Consider the following 19,823-nt stretch of genomic DNA (forward strand, 5'->3'; position numbering starts at 1 on the left):
AGTCTTCACAATCCAGAGGAATGCAAGACATTCTTCCACTAAGACATAAAATATTGTTTCTTGCATATAGAAACTTCCACCATACCAAACTTCCAAAAACACCATTACATCTTCATCAACACCTAAACTTTCAGCACTGAACATAAGTTTCTTGCATATAAAAGACAGGTTAACACAAGATAGGTTGATATCAATGACAACAAGAACACATGGATGAAACAAAATGACAAATGGGATGCTAATATGCATGAATATCCAAACACAAATAAGGAAATAAAGAACATGTGAGAAAAAAATTCAGGAACACCATATGGACAACACAAATGGGACAAAAGTAAGTTTACTATATCAAAGAATTTAACCTCGTGGAGGATCATGAGGAAAATGCCCCTAAAGCAGCAAATATTAAGTGGAAAGCAAAAATGTTGATAGCCCAATTAAGGACTAGCTCTCATCATCTTAGATGTGAAACTGGTAGATAGGTGTGGTACCTAACAAAGAGGAATGGGAAAAAAGAATGTCGATTTTGCAACAAAGGAACAGTGGAGACAGAATGGCACTTCATCATGGAGTGCATAGTGTATAGAGGCATTCATGCCAGCTATGAAGACACCTTGCTAGTTGATAATTTTAGTACCTTGTTTGAAGAGGCAAGGCTGGCTAAAATTGTAAATCTCATCATGAAAATTTACTATAGAAGATCTAATCTTATGAGGAGACTACAAATTTAATAGGGCTTCTGTGTTGAGGAGTTGTGTGCCGCTCTTGGGTCCCATACACTTCTTTGGCCTCATGGACGTTATTAAAATCATTCATTCACAACAAAAAGAAAACTCTTTTTTATCATTCACTTTTCCTCCATTGTTAAAGTAATTGCTCACATAAAATTTACAAAAATTAAAATAATTTTTCCTTGGCTGCCTAAAAAAAATCTCTTTTCTGTATGACATTCCTCTAACTATTACTGCTTTAGAATAATTAAAAATAAATAAAAGAAGTTGATTCGATTAGCAGACATTCATCAAAGATAAAAGCAAACAAATTCATATTAGTACCATCTCTTGCGCTATCCTTCTATTCTCAAGACATGTTAATATTGTTTGCTTATCTAGAATTGCAGCAACTTCGTTTGCTGTTTCCTATTTCATTTTTGAATAATCTCTCTTGGCACCTGTCTCCAAGACCACTAAATGCATAAAATTCAATCTTGTGTGAAGAATAATTGATATTGACGAGGCAGCCACTTTCAACAAACTCCCATATTTCTTTCATTGTGATCATCAATGATTGACCTGCTTTGATACCTTATTGAATTTTCTAGGAAAAACTTAAGAAACTACACCATGTTTGCACAGAACAACACAAATGAAATATCATTTGTTTGTAATGAATATTACAATATATCTCATTTGGCTTCATCTAAGCCTCTACATATAGTATCCACCGCAACCAACTAATGGGAAACTTCTTGCACATAACATAATAAATTAGCTATTCTAACAATGCGATTAAATACTAATATTTATTTACTACCTACTAACTATACTAATATACTAAGATGTAATATAGTTTCAACAAACACAACATGGCCTCAATTCAAAATCAAGCCTTGAATTTCATTTGTTGCCAATAACAGTTGTTGCCTCATCCAATAGAATACCCACCAATCCCTACGATACTTCCTCCTTGTCAATTTGTGTGGCAGCTTTTGGGTCAACATCCTTTTGTAAAGTTTGCTGATCTTAAAGTTGCAAGGCACTATGCATGGCCACCAATGTCTTTGCTTGTTGAGAGGTAAGCTTGGTCTTCTAGATCGAGTCTATGAAGTTGTACATGAACCAATTCCTCTCTACAATAGAGGAACTAGCAACTCGTGAAAGGAGGTGAGTGATAAACATCCTCAATTTTGGTGCATCCTTGCCATGCTGTGTCCACTCTCCAATAGGGTTGGATTGAACTAATGTAGCTCTATTTGCCTTCACCTTTGGTTTGCTGAATATTGGGTTGCAAAGATTATCAAAAGCAAGCGATTGTGTTTGAAGAGAAGTTGCCTCCTCTTGTGAAAACATCTTTAAAAAGCTTTTATTAACCATTCTTTCACTCTTCATTATAAGAATGAGACACTCTCCTAGTCCTTGGTGCATAGGCTACCATATGAAGTGAGATGTTCATAATGTTCCATTGCTGCATTACAATGGGTTTGATATGCTACTCATATAATACCAATTAAGATCCATGTTATGCATTGCTTCCTTTATTTGCCCTAGCATGTTGTCAAATATCTCGTAGATCTCTCCAAGTCTAGTAGAGTTTGTATTAGCATATATAATGACATGTATAATAGGTGAGATTAAAGAGCAAAGATATTTGTAAACAAAAAATTCAAAAAAATTAAAATTATATAAAACTCAAATGACAAAAAGTGAATGCTAATACAAAGATGAATAATATTATCAAGTTACAAACATCGATAAATTAATAATTTCATAATAATAAAACAAGAAATTTTCTTACCTTATAGTGGGTTACTAAGCATCATCAAAGGTTTTTTGTTCCACAACTTTTCCTTTTGCAATGTTCAAATCAAGCCATCTACCCCACTTTGGACTACCCATCATCAACTATATAGGCTTTTGCAACTCAAGCATCACCTCTAAAAAATGAACATATTTAGCCCTCATAGGTTTGACGAATTCTTTCTAAAAAAAAGCCTTGAAGAGAGCAAGTGAGTTGTGGTGGATGTAATGAATATATGAATATCTCTAGCTTCTACTACTAATGACTTCATCCATCTATCTTATGTTTCTCAATGTGTTCTTTGACACATGAACACACTATGGGGTTCAAAAGATGGCTTGTAAGCAACCTCCACCATAGTGCTAGCTAATTTGCACGTGTTGCGTCAATGACCACCCATACAACATTTGAGGCCCAAACCTCCTTAATGGCTTCTCTCACAATTTGAAATTGGAAGTTCACATCCTTGTGCTTTCTTGAACAACTAACAACTCTAAGAAAATAAAAGCTATCTATACATGATTATGATGTTGATGAATGATAAGAGCTATCTATACATGATTATGATGTTGATGAGTGGTTGATGTCTAATTTTGGTCCACCCATCTATGATAATAGAGCAGTTCATCCTTAATCAAGTCTCCTTAATGTCCTCCATCACCAAATTCACCTTATAAAATTTGTTATCAAGTAGGATAGTGCATAGTTTATGTCCTCCAAGGGGGTAAGTGAGGGACCAACAAAATTGCATCTTTTAACATTTGCTTGAAATAAGGAGCAAGTCCCCATGAAATCGGATGGAATCAACAAATAAAATGTGCATATTGAACATACTTGCAACTATATTTGACTCTCCTCAGCTCTAGTTTTCCTCTTTCCTCTTGTAGAAACATCACCATTAGCAATCATTGATGGTATAATAGATTGTGTAGACTCTATTGGCATTGGCATATGCTTAAACCTTGCTTTGCCCTCCTTAAATAACCTATTCACCTTTGCTTTCTTAGTTGTACTTATTTGTGGATAAACCCTAATCCTTGTCTTGTAATGTCCAAAATATGACTATATAACTCTGTGTAGCTCCCTTCAAAATCCTTGTTTCAAATATGACACAACCAAACACTGCCCCCCCTTGAATATTTCTTTTTTATTTTTGTTTGTAGCTATTACAAAGTGTAGATGAACTTTAGAGGGGTTGAAAGGGCCTTTTGCATAAACCTTGGTGAATCCCCATCACAAGCTCTTCTTCTTCTATCTTCCATTTCATGCTCACCACTGTAACTGCTGCTGTTGATGTTTTGTGAAAAAAATAGAATTAAGTGCAAATTAAAATGTTAAAAAAGGAAATAATCATTTTTAACCTTTAAACTTTGCAAAAGAATTAGAAAAAATAATCCACACTTACCTCTGCAACTGCTCATCTTCTCCTTGGTGCTCATTGATGTTGCACTCTACTACTTTGGTTTTGGTTTGTTAGCTTCCCTGCTCTACAAACAATCATCATTTTTTTCCCCTTCAAACTCTGGAAATCTATTAGGGTTGCAAAATGTGGTTTGCATCAGACAAGAGACCATTGTTTGTGCATTTAGGGTTGAGTGTCGCATGGAACCAACATGGCACAAAATTTTTATATTTATTTTTAATTCAAATTAGGTGAATTTTAAAATATTTTTAACATTCTTGAAGGGGGGATGACTAACTTCCCTTGTGATGGTTGGGGAATAATCATTTGACATCCCCAATCGTCCTGACATTTCTGAGTCGTTTCATGTGTTTCTCAGATGTTTCATGTGTCAAGTGAGAGTGTCAAGGGATGGTGGAGGAAATTTATGAGGTGCCCGTGTCCTTGGTACCAGGGCACTTATAAAATGCTAGGAGACACATCTCTATTGCAATAAATTTTAAGCCAATTTTTTTGTTGCAATTTTCAGTGTTTGGTGCACAAGCATTTCGTCAAACAATTACATTTCAATTGTCCTGGGTTTTATTTCCATTTATTTAAAGTGATCTCTCTAAATAATTTTCATAGCATCCACTTTCAAATCTTTACAACTTTCTTTTTATACTTGATATTGCTTAAATATGATCACAGATAAATTTTATATAATACTTGCATTGTTGCTTAGAATAATATTGCACAGAAATTTACTTACAGCAGTTCAGTATTAAATATTGCTCAGTTTTTATTAAAATATATCTGACCCTATTTTGAATGCTTCCAAACATTTCAAACAGCAACTATATACACTTTGAATTCCTCCTAGGAATTGTGTGAAGAATATAAAGAGGATTGTCATTTATTAGTTCCACCAAAATCTAAACCGGATTCTAATAGAAAAGCCCCTGAGATTCTGAGAAGAATACTAACGAACCTATAAACTTGTCAGAAATAAAGATATTGGTGTGGCGGATGCCAATCCTAGTAGAAATGAATCAAAGCCATCCACTGAATATGAGGTATTTATGCCTCTAATGAGAAACCTGTAAGTGAAGCCATAAATTTTGATATTGCCATGACTAGTGATCATTAAGAACCCTATAATATGGAGCCTGGCAGCCTTATTATGCCTTTGTCTCCCAAGAAGTTCAGATCCACCAAAAGATAGCTGAACTAGAGACTAGTACACAAAATTGTCAAACTAGGTATCTAGATGGTCTGAAAAGATAAAAGTTGGAAGTGGTAAACTTAAGGCCAAAAGAAGACACTCTAAGAACAAAAATTGAAGAGAGGGAAACAAGGAAAGTGAACCACATGGTAAAACAATTCTATGCAAGGAATTGAAAATTTTGAAGCGAAAAACGAAACCTGGTACCAGGAGTAAGAAGAATAGAGAGGGAAAATACCCATTGTTATCAAGGTTGTATAAATTTGACATGGCAGAAAATGAGTGTGATAAAAAAATGGAGGCATCAGATTTTGCTGGAAAGGAAATGAAAGATTATTTAGAGCAAGATAAAAAATTCCTCAATATTAGAGATCCATTAAATAATGGTTCAGGCTAATATTAAAATTCTTTGGTACACTTAGTGTAATAACTAGAGTGGAGCAAAGAAAGTCTACACTAGAGTTAATAGATTCTATTTGAACAAGAATCTTATTTTACTTATAGAACTCATGGTAAAAACAATATTGTCATTGTCAGACCTTACTTTATCTAATCACAGTTTTGTTGATGTTGATAAAGTTTCAAGTTAAGATGAGGAACATAGCTAAGATGGGGGAAGGTCTTTCCAAACTTAACACTGCTCTATTCTAAGATAGAAATTGTGTAAACGACTCTAAGATAATAAGGAATGTAATAATATTTGGTCAAGAATATAATGCAATACACTCTACCATGTGGTACATGTGTGCTAATGCTTGCCAAAAGTTGTTCAAATCTATTGGGAAAACGAAAGCTATTATTTGAAAGCATTGAGCTAGGAACCTCGAGAAGAACTTGATCTTGTTTGATGAGAAACTGCAAGAAAACCCTAATAATTATAATGTAAACCTTCAAATCAATTAAGTGAAGATAAAAATAAATGGAGATGCTATCAAAGCTATATCTCTTAGGAGCTAAAAATAAGGGCTAAAAATAAGGGCTAAAGTAAATAAGATAATAATGGGGACAAAGGATATAAACATTTTTTTCAATTTACTTGGAGCTAGATTTAACTAGGAGAACGTAAGTCCCATAATAAATGAGGGTCTTTTAGCAATGACCAAGCAAAAAACAATGGGGAAATTAATTAATTTTGGCTGGTTAACTTATTCACTTAATAAAATTTAATTAAATAAAGTCACCTGCAATCATTAAGGTTGCTTAATTTAATTAATAAAAAATATTCCCTTATTCAATTCTACAAATTAGCCTACGGGAATAAAATAGGCTATTTTCTCCAATTGCGTAGGACGAAGAAGGGACATTACATCTATGTGACATAGGCAAACACCTTCTAGATGATTCCATATGGAGCAAACACTTCTTTGGATGACAGGTTTGGCTAGAACTCAGAATGGGATTAAATAGGGGAAGATAATATTCTAGTTTTAACAATTGTAAATCTTGTAGTAGTGTCTTTTATCTTTTAGGTGCATTTCATATTTGTTTAGGCTTGTTTCAAGCTTTGTGAGTTTACAATGAAGATGGAATCAACTTTGATACTCTCTTGAGGTGTTGGAAATGTTTTATGGAAGGTTTTTGATCATGTTGGGCATTACTATTATTTTCTTCTAAATTCATTTCTTGTTTGGCTACTTGCATCAATGCCTACTATATCAGACTAATGGAGTTGATTCTTTTGTTCCTTTCTAGGTGCTTGTTGGGGTTGGTTCTCGTAGTACAACAATTGCGAAAGTTAAGTCAATAAAAGTATATGCATTTGGCTTATGTAAGTACTTAATGATTCAATTGTTTGTTTTTTGTGGAACATCCACTTCTTTGCTAATTGAAGAATGTCCCCAATGTCATTGAAAATGTTGATAATATTCGTCTTTCTTGTTAGATGTTCAGCTTGATTGTCTATGTAACAAGCTTCAGCAAAAATATTTTAATGTGCCACCTGAAGAATTGAAGAATCGACCTGAATTTTTTGAAGACCTATTGAGGTGTGTTGTTTATGTTGATATTGCTTGTTTACTATGTATTCCCATGAATATCCCTACGAAGGTTAGACATTTAAGATAGTTTAGGAATATTGAATCATCATCAAACCATATTCATTTTTGTAGATATATAATGTTTTCGTTGTACAGAGCACTATGTAGTTGCGTACAATGCCTATTGTTATGTTTGATAATATTGGTTATTTGTCAATGTGTTTGTATTAAGTGAGTTGTCACTCTCGGGTAGTTATAAGCTTTGGTTGGTTGATGGTTGTGTTCCTCTTGGCAACCGTTGGGTCCTTTAAATATATTGTGTATGTTAAGGAAGGAGGAGGGAGTCGGATCAATTGTAATCCTTGGCTGACCATCTCTGGTCTTATTCTCTATAATAATTTTATGTGCGAATAAAGATATATTTTACTGTTGTATCTGGTATGTATTGTTATCTGTATTATTATTTCTGGGATTTAATTCATCAGGTATTTCTGGTATGCATTGTTATCTGTGTTGTTTAAGTTGATATTGCTTGTTTACTATGTAATCCCATGAGTATCTCTATGAAGGTTAGACGTTTAAGATAGTTTAGGAATATTGAATCATCGTCAAACCATATCCATTTTTATAGATATATAATGTATTTGTTGTACAAAGCACTATGCTATAGGTGGGAAAAGTTAGACACATGCACAATCCAACCTACATGTCCTACGTGTCCTGAATGATGGGGGGTTGTTTCCTACATGTCCCTGAATACCTGAAATCTCCCCTATAGGGGATGGGGGCAAAAATGGCAGGGGACGTGTCCTTGAGGAGCACTGTCAAAATGTCTGTTATTCTATTTTCAATTTTTCATATCTTTCTGATCTCCAGTTTTCCATTTAATTTATTTGAACAATTACCCCAAGCTGCGAGCTGTCTCATATCCTCTTTAGGGATTTTCAGTTTTTGATAGTGGACCTTGATTCCTTAGATATTCCACTTGATCAATGGTTTTCAAAATACACATAGAACAAGGGCACTGGTTTAGTCAACTTTAATTCATGTTAATTAGTAAATTACCAATATAATTAACTTGCAGCTTAATTTATCATTGAGGATGATGAATAAGTTGCTTACCATTTCAATTTTCACTAGTTTTCATACTGTTCTCAATGAATTGTTATGGACTTGGTCTTTTTAGTAAATCCTTTTATATCTCTCTGTCAATTATTTTATTTATTGTAGACAGGATATGTGGATGACGGTCCGACTTGTGGTACATTTAAAAGGACTAAAACTTGGTATGGTGCAGACGTAAGTATGCCACAACTTTTCTGGTCAATTTGCAGCATTTAATTATAAAATGTGTGAAAGAAATGCAGTAAATTTGCTTAACTTCTTCATGTTGAGAGTAAGGGGTTTAAACATTTATGATGTTTGCCTTTTTATCCAGGAAAAAAGAAATCAAAATTATTTTATACAAAATATCAGTTTATGTAATACATATTGTTTTGCCCTTCCAACACAAAATGTTGTTCTGGTTACAGAGATCCATTAGAGAATAATTAAAAAGCTATTTAGAAAGATCCTTCAGAGAAGAAATAAACAAGCAAGGCAAAATACTTGAAATTATAGTGGACCGAGGACACTATGGATAATGCAATTAACGTATGTCAATAGATTCTGGGTAGCAAAATATGAATATTTTCTGGAGACTTAATCTGAAAGTAGAATTCTATTCTATAAGGTATGGCCACGACATTTACTGATACATAGTTGATCCAAGTAACAAATGAAAGTGTTATTATTTTCCCCAATAAACATCATTTTAAATGTGTATCCACATGTATCAACTAAAGTTTTTAGAATGTTAAATCTTAACAGTAAGATTCCTTTTTACAATCACTGTTTCCAATTAAATTTTTTATTTTTTAATTGTCTTGGGATGCTAGCAATATAGTTGCAGAGCCGCTGAGTTATTATAACCAGCTTACACTAGATTAGCAAGCTTGTTAAACTCTTTACTGTGGCTCGTTAAATTCTCTATAGTAGATCAGCACAAACAACATGGGAATAATATCATTAGGGATGAAGATCGAATCTTGAGCAAAACCTGAAGACCCAATATCCATAATTTTACTAATAATGTAGGTCATGGTAATTAATGGAAAGATTATTACATAGATCACTGATTTAGCATCCCATATTGCAAGAAGATGCTATTTAATGTTTTTAAATAGAGCTTAATAAATTCAGCAAACTTATAATAAGATATACATCTCTAAAAAGGGGTGTAGAATTCAGATGAGAAATATGAAGATTAAAAAGGATTTAATATGGTACCAAAACAATAAGTAATTTCTTTTATGTTTTTCCACTTAATAGAATAGAAGATTTTCAGCATCCACGAGGCCAAAGAAAGCCTATGGGACAGTGGACCCTGCAATTTATGCTTTCTGAAGTGCTGATCTTCTGCTATTAAATTTAATAATGAACTCCCCCATTTTCTCAGCGAATTCCTTGTGAACAGATATTAAGCTGCTGCTAAATTACTTTACTTAATATGCCTAGATATCATTGTAAGCTTTTTATATTTCAAAATAAGTGTTTCTGTTTTCATTGCCCCAGCTATGCAAACAACATAAACTGTGTCTCCTCATATGTTTTTTTTGGCTTTTTCCATCAACCTATTTCACACTGCAGACAATGTAAGTTAGTCCTTAACTGAACTATGAGAATGTTTACTTTCAAAGGGATAGTGGCCCCTATATAGGCCTTTTGTTGACATTTGGAAATGGGTTTAAATTTCTCAACGTAATAATTCTTCTCCTCGCTATTAACATTTCCCACATGGACTTGTGAAACTTATCTACGCCAAACTCCATTATTTCTTTCCTAAGTTTGGGACATGCATTCAAGTGAATGTGCCATTTGCTCACCCACTTGATGTTTTGCTTCATCAATGACTTATTAGTTATTTCTCTTACACAAAAAATCTTTAGAGACAACCTTGGGCCATCTATTTGCTCTATTTTTTTCAGATATTTTAAGAGACACCATAGTAATGGTTTCAATAAGATATTTGATCTTGTGTTTTTGAATTTTTTCTATTACTGCTTCTTGGTGTTTGAAGTGTCGCTAGCCCATATTTCGTGCCCATAAAGCACCACCGGAATTATTAGTAGACCAAATAAAATTTTAATAGTTTTCCTCCTCCTCTCTACATCTAATTTGAAAGGGAGAAAGTACTTTCCAACTTCCCAAAGTTCTCTTCCTTCTACAAGTTTTCAAACTAAGATTCCTGTTGAAGTCAATCCCAAGGTATTTGTACTTTGTTACTTATAGAAATTTTCCTTCAAAATAAAAATCAACTTGATATTCTTTGTTATTGGGTAAGATCATAATCTTGGTCTTCCTAGTGTTGATTTGCATACACATTTCTTTACAAATGTGCCAAAGCGCATATAGGTCCTCTTGCAAGCCTTGGGTGAACCTAGCAATCAAATTAAGATTGCTGGTGTACAAAAGAAGCTTGACAACATATTCTCCTAGAAGAATACCATCCCCACCTTGCAAATAGAACCATTCTTTAAGTTTGTTGATATACAAGCCAAAAAGAGTAGAAGAAATTCGGCAAGCTTTCTCAACTCCAATGTTGCTCCCAAAACTTTTTTGAAATGCTTGCTTGAGTTTTAATTTTTATTCGAACCTCTTCATAGAGCCTATGGACAATTGCACTAAATTGCACATTGGGATACTAAGATCCTTTATTCTACACAATTAACTTATATCCTTGGGAACCATGTCAAAAGTCTTCTTTAAGTCCAAAAAACAACTATAAGCTTCCTCTTTCTGTTCCAGACTTTTTCAATGATATGCCTCAAGGTGTTTCCATGATCAATAATCGAGTGCTTTAGCTTGAAACTTACTTGCCCTTTTGCTCTCTTTTCTTTTTCTTGGACCCATTTGCTGATTTTTTGTTCAACTATGCTTCTGTGATGTTCCCACTCCTGATACAAGGGATCAACTTCGTGAAGTCTCTGAAAGAGACGAAGTTGTAGAAGAGACAGCCGGATATAGAGTCATACCACATGACAGCGTCTTCATATCGGACTGGGACAGACAATTACGGAGGACCTGAGAATATGATGCCATTGAAACAATAAGTATTGATTATCGATTTCCATCTAAGGATGATATCGAGCATGGTTAAGGATTGACCACACCGATTGCATTAACTAATGATAATAATTGATAAGTTTATTGGAGAGATGCGACAATGATCAACGTGACTATCTCAGCAAATAGACACCCCCATCGATTGACTCCATATATATGGGCAATCGTGTCATTACGAAGGGGTTAAGAAAAGGAGGAGTATCATTACGACATTCATTGATTGCCTTAAATACCACAAACTCAAAGACATTACAGCGATCAGTAGATGCCATGCCACAAAGAAGATACCTTCTATAAACCGACGGACTGGTTGTGAATAATCATTAACCAACAAGTCTCTATCCAGTGATCATCATGAAGAAATAACAATTAATTGTTCACTAAGGACCATCGGTCTTAATCAAGGAAGAAGTTACCATAATAACATGAGGAGGTGTGATTAAGGGAATCAGTTTTATTTTCTTATCTCTCATATGGATTGGATTGCTCCAGTCGGGCATTTGACCAAGTATCAATAAACAAGTGGGAAGTAAAGGAGAAACAAGTCGCAGGTTTGATTACCGCCATTGTAAAGGAGACAAGATAGCCACCAATCATTGTCAACCGGGTATGCTAAAAAGAGCTATGAAGAAACTAAGTGCATTGGCATAAGATCTTAAACAAGAAAGCTATCTAATATGGGCACATTTGTATGTATAATAGGGAAGCTCAGCTTGTTGGAGACATGGATTGTAAAAGAGAACATAGTACAAGTAACTCCATGTGGAATGATGTTAACATTGGTTGCAACAATGCTTTTACTAAGGTGGTGATTTGTTATGAAGTCATAATTAATTGAAGGAGAAATAGATCAGCAGATTAGTATGAAGAAAATTGTATAGAAGACTTCATTTTATTGACTATTTTCCAGATTGTGATTAAGTATCATTTACTCATAAGAAGCTATCAAGATAAGTCTATCCCCTGAACTATTCTTAGAATTTTAAGCTAAAAATTATAAGAAAATATATTTAATTTTGATAAAGTATAATTATTAATATATTACAACTCTCACTTTAAGTAAAAAATGTTGTTTCAGGATAAATGATGGTAAATCCCAAATGGGGACATCATAGTGGTATCAGAGCATGATCCTGTCATCCTGCAGGGTAAAAAGACAAATCGAGAGCAACACTTTAAAAACATCTTTGATTCTATTAGACATAGCAACAATGGCAACAAGTTCATTACATGGTCCATCATCACATAGCAACAATGGCAACGAGTTCATTACATGGTCATCATCACACTTGGAAGAGCAATTGGAGCTAGTTGCAAATTGGAAGATCATCATCAACATATCAAAGACAACTATATTTAAGAATGTATAGATCATGAATTGAATTGCCAAAAGAGTTAATATGAAATGAAAGTAAAAAACTGGAATGAAAGAATCACTCATGATGGGGTCCATTCTAGAACAGTTAGAACCTTAAAGACATTACCTTAAGGAGTAAGCATTGTGGTTACAATAACCAAGAAAGAGGGAAGTGAGAATGGTGGTCAAGCTAATGGCTGCCAAGTAGATACTTGGGGAAGAAAAGGCTCAAGGAAGCCCATGAGGGGGGCGACATGGCTCAAGGAAGCCAACACCCTGCCTAGATGAGTAGGATGGCACAAAGAAGGTCAATCCTCTCTAAGTATAAAGGCTCAAGGAAGCCCATGAGGGGGGCGACACGGCTCAAGGAAGCCAACACCCTGCCTAGATGAGAAGGATGACACAAAGAAGGTCAATCCTCTCTAAGTATAAAGGCTCAAGGAAGCCCATGAGGGGGGCGACATGGCTCAAGGAAGCCAACACCCTGCCTAGATGAGTAGGATGACACAAAGAAGGTCAATCCTCTCTAAGTGTAAGGCTCAAGGAAGCCAATATGGACAGCTAGGCTCAAGGAAGCCAATGCCCTAGATGAGTAGGATGACACAAAGAAGGTCAATCCTCTCTAAGTGCAAGGCTCAAGGAAGTCAATATGGGCAGCTAGGCTCAAGGAAGCCAACACCCTAAATGAGTAGGATGACACAAAGAAGGTCAATCCTCTCTAAGTGTAAGGGCTTAAGGAAGCCAATGTGGGCAGCTTGGCTCAAGGAAGCCAGGACCTTAGGTGAGGAGGATGACACAAAGAAGGTCAATCCTCTCTATGTATTAGGACTCAAGGAAGTCTATTGGGCAAATGACTCAAAGAAAGTGAGTTCACATAAGATGGCTCAAGGAAGCCAATAGGACAAAATGACCCAGAGAAGGCTTGTTTCCAAAAAGGCTCAAGGAAGCCAAATTGGGCAGGGCTCAAGGCATTGAACCCCTCAGTCAGGTATAATTAACATTACTTTGATATATATATATATATATATATTGTGTCACTAATTTTGATGCAGGAAAACAAAAGACAATATATTGCTTGAGGACAAGCAAAATCAAGAGGGGGAAACTGTGATGTCCCCACTCCTGACACAAGGGATCAACTTCGTGAAGTCTTTGAAAGAGACGAAGTTGTAGAAGAGACAGCCGGATACACAATCATACCACGTGACAACGTCTTCATATCGGACTGGGACAGACAATTACGGAGGATCTGAGAATATGTTGCCATTGAAACAATAAGTATTGATTATCTATTTCCATCTAAGGATGATATCGAGCATGGTTAAGGATTGACCACACTGATTGCATTAACTAATGATAATAATCGATAAGTTTATTGGACTGATGCGACAATGCTCGACGTGACTCTCTCAGCGAATAGACACCCCCATCGATTGACTCCATATATATGGGCAATCGTGTCATTATGAAGGAGTTAAGGAAAGGAAGAGTATCATTACGACATTCATTGATTGTCTTAAATACCACAAAGACATTACATCGATCAGTAGATGCCATGCCACAAAGAAGATACCTTGCATAAACCGACGGACTGGTTGTGAATAATCATTAACCAACAAGTCTCTATCCAGTGATCATCATGAAGAAATAACAATTAATTGTTCACTAAGGACCATCGGTCTTAATCAAGGAAGAAGTTACCATAATAACATGAGGTGTGATTAAGGGAATCAATTTTATTTTCTTATCTCTCATATTGATTGGATTGCTCCAGTCGAGCATTTGACCAAGTATCAATAAACAAGTGGGAAGTAAAGGAGAAGCAAGTCGCAGGTTTGATTACTGCCATTGTAGAAGGAGACAAGGTAGCTGCCAATCATTGTCAACTGGGTATGCTGAAAAGAGCTATGAAGAAACTAAGTGCATCGGCATAAGATCTTAAACAAGAAAGCTATCTAATATGGGCACATTCGTATGTATAATAGGGAAGCTCAGCTCGTTGGAGACATGTATTGTAAAAGAGAATATAGTACAAGTAACTCCACGTGGAATGATGTTAACATTGGTTGCAACAATGCTTTTACTAAGGTGGTGATTTGTTATGAAGTCATAATTAATTGAAGGAGAAATAGATTAGCAGATTAGTATGAAGAAAATTGTATAGAAGACTTCATTTTATTGACTCACAAGAAGCTATCAAGATAAGTCTATCCCCTGAACTATTCTTAGAATTTTAAGCTAAAAATTATAAGAAAGTATATTTAATTTGATAAAGTATATTTATTAATATATTACAACTCCCACTTTAAGTAAAAAATGTCGTTTCAAGATAAATGATGGTAAATCCCAAATGGGGACATTACAGCTTCCAAACAACTTTGCAAACAAATGATTGATCATGGTGATTTGTAATTGGAAGGATTGTTAACATCTCCACTCTTAAAGAGAGGCATTGCTAAGTTGGTAATCCAATCTTTTGGAAACTCATGAAGAATGATAGTGTTGAATATTTTCATAATTTGAGGGGTGAGGATTTTCATCACACAATTTAGATAGTTAGCCTGGAGCACAACCATGTCATTAGCCTTCCCTGCACCCAATTTATTAATACCAAACCTCTTGTAAAGTGATTAATTTCATTATTAAGTTGACCTGTGGGGGGATCTCACCTTGACTCATTCTCATACAATTGTTTTGCATATTCAAACCATTGAGTGGCTATTATGTTATTCTCTATTTGCTTTTTCCTTGATTGAAGTTCCCTCCAAAATAGTTTTTGGGTATTATTTCTTAGATATGCTAGCTCTTATGCTAATTTCTTTTTTATTCTTCTAATAGTAATGGAAGATCTAGTTTGTTGAGGCTTGATTAGTCTTGGTGAGAACTTGCAGATCCGAGTGTTAATCAAGATCAATGAGTCTTCTTTTTCTACTTGCAAAGTTTTGAGTGTTGAAACTGACCAAGTCAGTGAAAATTTGAGATAATGAACTCGAAATTTCAAAAAATACAATTTAAACATTCATTAATATATTATATGTTTTTTTAATTACATGTATTGTTGAGTTTTGGCTAAGATTTTCGCGAGCCCAAGTGTCTGAATTAAAAAACAGTTTGGTGAATTTTCACCAAGTTTGAGTCTGGATTCATGTAGATTTTAGAACTCTGAATGCAGTCACAATGAAAGACTCGTTTCCTATTTCATTCATAGGCTCCATATTCTAATAAGTGACTAGACATGAAATTTAGTCCTTTATGGATGGCTTCCTCGGATACAACTAGATAAATATAGCTAAGGAAGACAAGCTAAAGACCTATATTTAAATGCTTTGATTACATTTCAGAGGATCATCTTACATGTATTTGATAAGATCTAAGTTGCCGGTTCAGGTTCGGGTTCAAGTTTGGGTTTGAAGAACTGTTCACTGGTAGGGCAAAATTTTGAAATGGGATTTGAGTTCGTTTGGGTTTGTTAGTAAAAAAACACACACATATATATAAGCATGGATTAAGATTAGAATGCAACATAATATCATATAAACAACAAAACCAGCATAAACTTTTAATCATAACATCATGATCATAGTTCATTTTCAAGTTCACGTGTCATTGTTTCAAAATTCAACTTGCAACAATTGGAACTTTATACTAAGTTTAAATCATCTAATGGATTCTTCTTCTAAGAAGATGAAAGACTAATTGCAAGTCAAGAATAACAGCAAAAGTCTTTCTCGAAAACGACTGATGCCGTTGAAGATGATGATGAAGAAGAAGAACGAGCAGTCAAGAAAGTGAGCTCAGGAAACTGAATATTTTTGTTGCTTTTCATAAGCCAAGGATTGTAAATCAGAATGAGCTAATGCATAGGTATTTTGCTGTTGTGATTGAGTATTGCTCTAGTACATTGTATAAGGTTAACAAATAAGAGGTCAGAACTCAATAGTTTGCTGCTCTGTTTTATCTTGCTTCAGACATAAAAAAATTGAATAAATCTATCAATTGTCTATTGTTGTTCTTAATAATTTTAATTCTTAAACCTGCATGATAACTTGCAAAACAATCACACAAATCTGCAAGTCTGAACTCATTGCTATAAATTACAAAAACAAATGTAAATTTGGGCACCTAGGTGTCCAAGTTCACCCTGGACGAACCAGCTTGCCTGGGTATGAACCTTGGCCAGACCCAAAGGCAAACCGAACTATGACCTGAACCCAAAACGACCTAGACCAGTACCAAGCAAAGAACTCAACGAACCTTGCAACTTAGGATAAGATGTCTTCAAGCAATTTCAAAGCTTTCTTGGATTATTGAACAACTTACAATGACTAGGAAACACACCTAAAATCCTTGATGAAGTGTATGCAGGAATGTAGAGAGCCAACAATTGGTGCTAATTCAAAGAAGGGTAAATTCATGATGCCACAAGGAATGCTTCTCGAAAATAGTGTCTGCAATATTGGACTAAAAACAAGCCTCGATAAGATATGGGTGGTTGTGAAGATGAAAGCACCAAAGGACATCATGAGGATAAGATCATTCTTGAGCAATTCTAGGTACTATAGAATCCTAGATGGTTCATTAAAAATTTGCCCAAGTTTGCACCCCTTGGATGTGCTAACAAGGGAGTTCAATTCATATAGTCTAATGATAGGAACAAGTCTTAAAGGAACTAAAGGTACTCCTTGTAAGTTGATCTATTCTTGTGTGGCTAAATTGGGACAACAAATTCCACGTGCATGTAAATGCTTCCAATTTATGTATTGTTACTACCTTGGCATAGGTAGGAACCCAAGGGTTGGATCATTGGTGTTCTTTGCTAGCAAACTATTGTTGGGAAAATAGAGAAATTATACCACAACATTAAGAAAAGTTCTTAGCATGTTGTTTTTGGTGTAAAAGTTCTAGCATTACTTATGGGCAACACTTTTACATTCTACTTTAAACATCAAGCATTGTCGTATCTAATGAACAAGCCCATCATTTAGGGTTAGGTGAGTAGATGGTTAATGCTGCTTCAAAAGTTCACATTTAAAATCATTGTATGACTTGAAGAGTCATGTCATTGCAAAGTACAAACTAGCTCTTTATTATAAAGCCCAAAGAATCACCTAAAGGGATAAACGAGGGCATCTTAAATGTGCACCTATTCAAGATTGCTATAGTTTACATGTGGTATGAGAACCTTACAGAGTTCTTGTCCACATCTTCCTTATTGAGGCTTATGTAATTGATCAAGTGAAGCAGTTGACATCAAAGGTTGAAACATTCCAATTAGTCAGTGGGTTGTATAAGATGGGATGTGACCAATTCTTAAGAAGAGGTGTTGTGTGAAGAATAAAGAAGCATATTTGAAAAGCACAAAGGTTGAGATCAAGACCACATGGGGCCTAATGTCACAACATAGAAGGTATTTCTGTTAGGCCTACTGTTGCCAAAACTTTATTGCGACTCGAAGGAATGAGCTTTCGAATGTGAACATGAAAGATGTCAACTAGGGGTTGGCACAAAACTGATTGTTTTGTCTCAACTGAATCTTTGACCAGCGGTATAATTTTTTTGGTTTTGATGAGGTTTCTTGGTTTTTATGCGTTTTTGAGGGTTTTTGAATGATGCCTAATGGAATTAAATGCAAAAAATGAAATTAAACTAATACTGAGAATTAAAATCAGACTTCTGATTTTTACAACAGCAATGTAATAAATCAAGAATAACTTTTCATTTCCACTTAATGAGCAAATTTGCATACCAGGTGTCTTGAGCCTGCCTAGTTGAGCCTCCTTATTTGACTGGAATTCAATATATGATGAAATAGGAGCTTCCTAAATGTACTGACAACTCCAATTGACTTTATTGACCTTAGAATGAATTACTAAAAACAATTGATGAAGAATTATGCAGATCCAGGTGGAATTTTGACTCCTTGCCAGGCGTGGCCCTCCAGGAATGAAGAATTTCCCTGAATTATTGAATATGCTGATCACAGAAGACCTTATTTCTCCAAAATAACCACTAATATATTATTTCTTATTGCCAACAATGAAAAACAATGCAAATTGCAGACTTAAAACCCTTGTACTTATTTTCTACAAACTCCAGGCAAGAATTTGATGTATGGCTCAGCTGGGAATTGTATGATTTGCTGGAATAAAGTCTGAATTGCTGGTGAGATCATCCAATTATGCTCAGACCTGATGTAAAAGCCCTGTAATTGCTGTCTAACCCTGCAAACTTCTGATTTTTTGGCCCCCAATGGCCTGAAATGAAGTTCTTTGTGTGTCCAAATGCTGAATTAGTGAAAGGGGCTACACGTCCTGTCACAAAAGATGGAGGTTTTCGTCTCCAATCTGCTCTCAGATCTCTGTCAACCACGTTGTAGACCTGCTGATGAAAAGTATTCTCCAAAAAAATGAATAACAATAATGCCAAAAAATCTTCCTCCAATTCCTGTTGGGTGCTCAGCTTGAGGGTTCCATTATCATGAGTTGGGGCCATTATTAAATTAAAGTTTATTCCTTAATTTTGTCTAGAAAGTGGAGCCCAAGGGGTGATGTTATAATTCATCATTAACTTGATTAATCCCCTTTCTTATAAAGTTACTTTATAAACATCTTTTACAAAGTCACTTTAATGTATTATTACCACTTAAGGTAAAAGTAACTTTATAATATAATATTAGCATTAGTTCACCCTCCTCATAAAGTCACTTTATAAAATATTTCCAATTTTAGAAAAAGTGACTTATAATGTAATATTATAAAGTTTACACCTTATAAACTTGCCAAGGCCAAATAAATGACTAAGTATTATAAAGTTTACACCTTATAAACTTGCCAAGGCCAAATAAATGACTAAGTATGGGGCCTCCTTGCACACTCCATCACCTTTTAACCACTGGATTCACGTGCGGAGGTGGGTTAACAGGTGAAACTGTGCATCTGGATGACATCCTAGAAAGTGGGGACATTGCAGAACATGGCAAAGAGTGGGTAAACCCTTGAAGATGGACTTCATGCCACTTTAGCCATCTCAATCGTAAGATTTATCTGAACGCTAGGGACAAGACTTATTGTGTTGGAATAATTCGGTTTAGAGGGATTGAAAAGATGATTTTCATGCAAATCATATTGGGATAACAAGAGAAGATTGAGTACTGGCAGCGTTGGTATACAATTTAATTTATTTATTTTTGTAGGCCATAGTATT

The 19,823-nt window shown here is 34.9% G+C and overlaps 1 protein-coding gene across 3 annotated transcripts in view; it reads left to right on the plus strand.

The window, feature by feature from the left end:
* LOC131055568 (fatty-acid-binding protein 2) overlaps nt 1-19,823 on the plus strand; it is a 60,848-nt gene that overhangs the window by 25,385 nt on the left and 15,640 nt on the right. For all 3 annotated transcript variants that reach the window (XR_009108397.2, XM_057990044.2, XM_057990037.2), the window contains exons 4-6: nt 6,816-6,891; nt 7,006-7,108; nt 8,330-8,398. Coding sequence is in view for 2 of the 3 variants with exons in the window: in XM_057990044.2 (XP_057846027.1) it covers nt 6,816-6,891; nt 7,006-7,108; nt 8,330-8,398 (248 nt within the window). In the remaining variant the exon portion in view is untranslated. The remainder of the gene's footprint in view (nt 1-6,815; nt 6,892-7,005; nt 7,109-8,329; nt 8,399-19,823) is intronic.

The sequence above is a fragment of the Cryptomeria japonica genome, chromosome 2 (genome assembly GCF_030272615.1).
Source record: "Cryptomeria japonica chromosome 2, Sugi_1.0, whole genome shotgun sequence".
In the NCBI taxonomy this organism is placed as follows: Eukaryota; Viridiplantae; Streptophyta; class Pinopsida; order Cupressales; family Cupressaceae; genus Cryptomeria; species Cryptomeria japonica.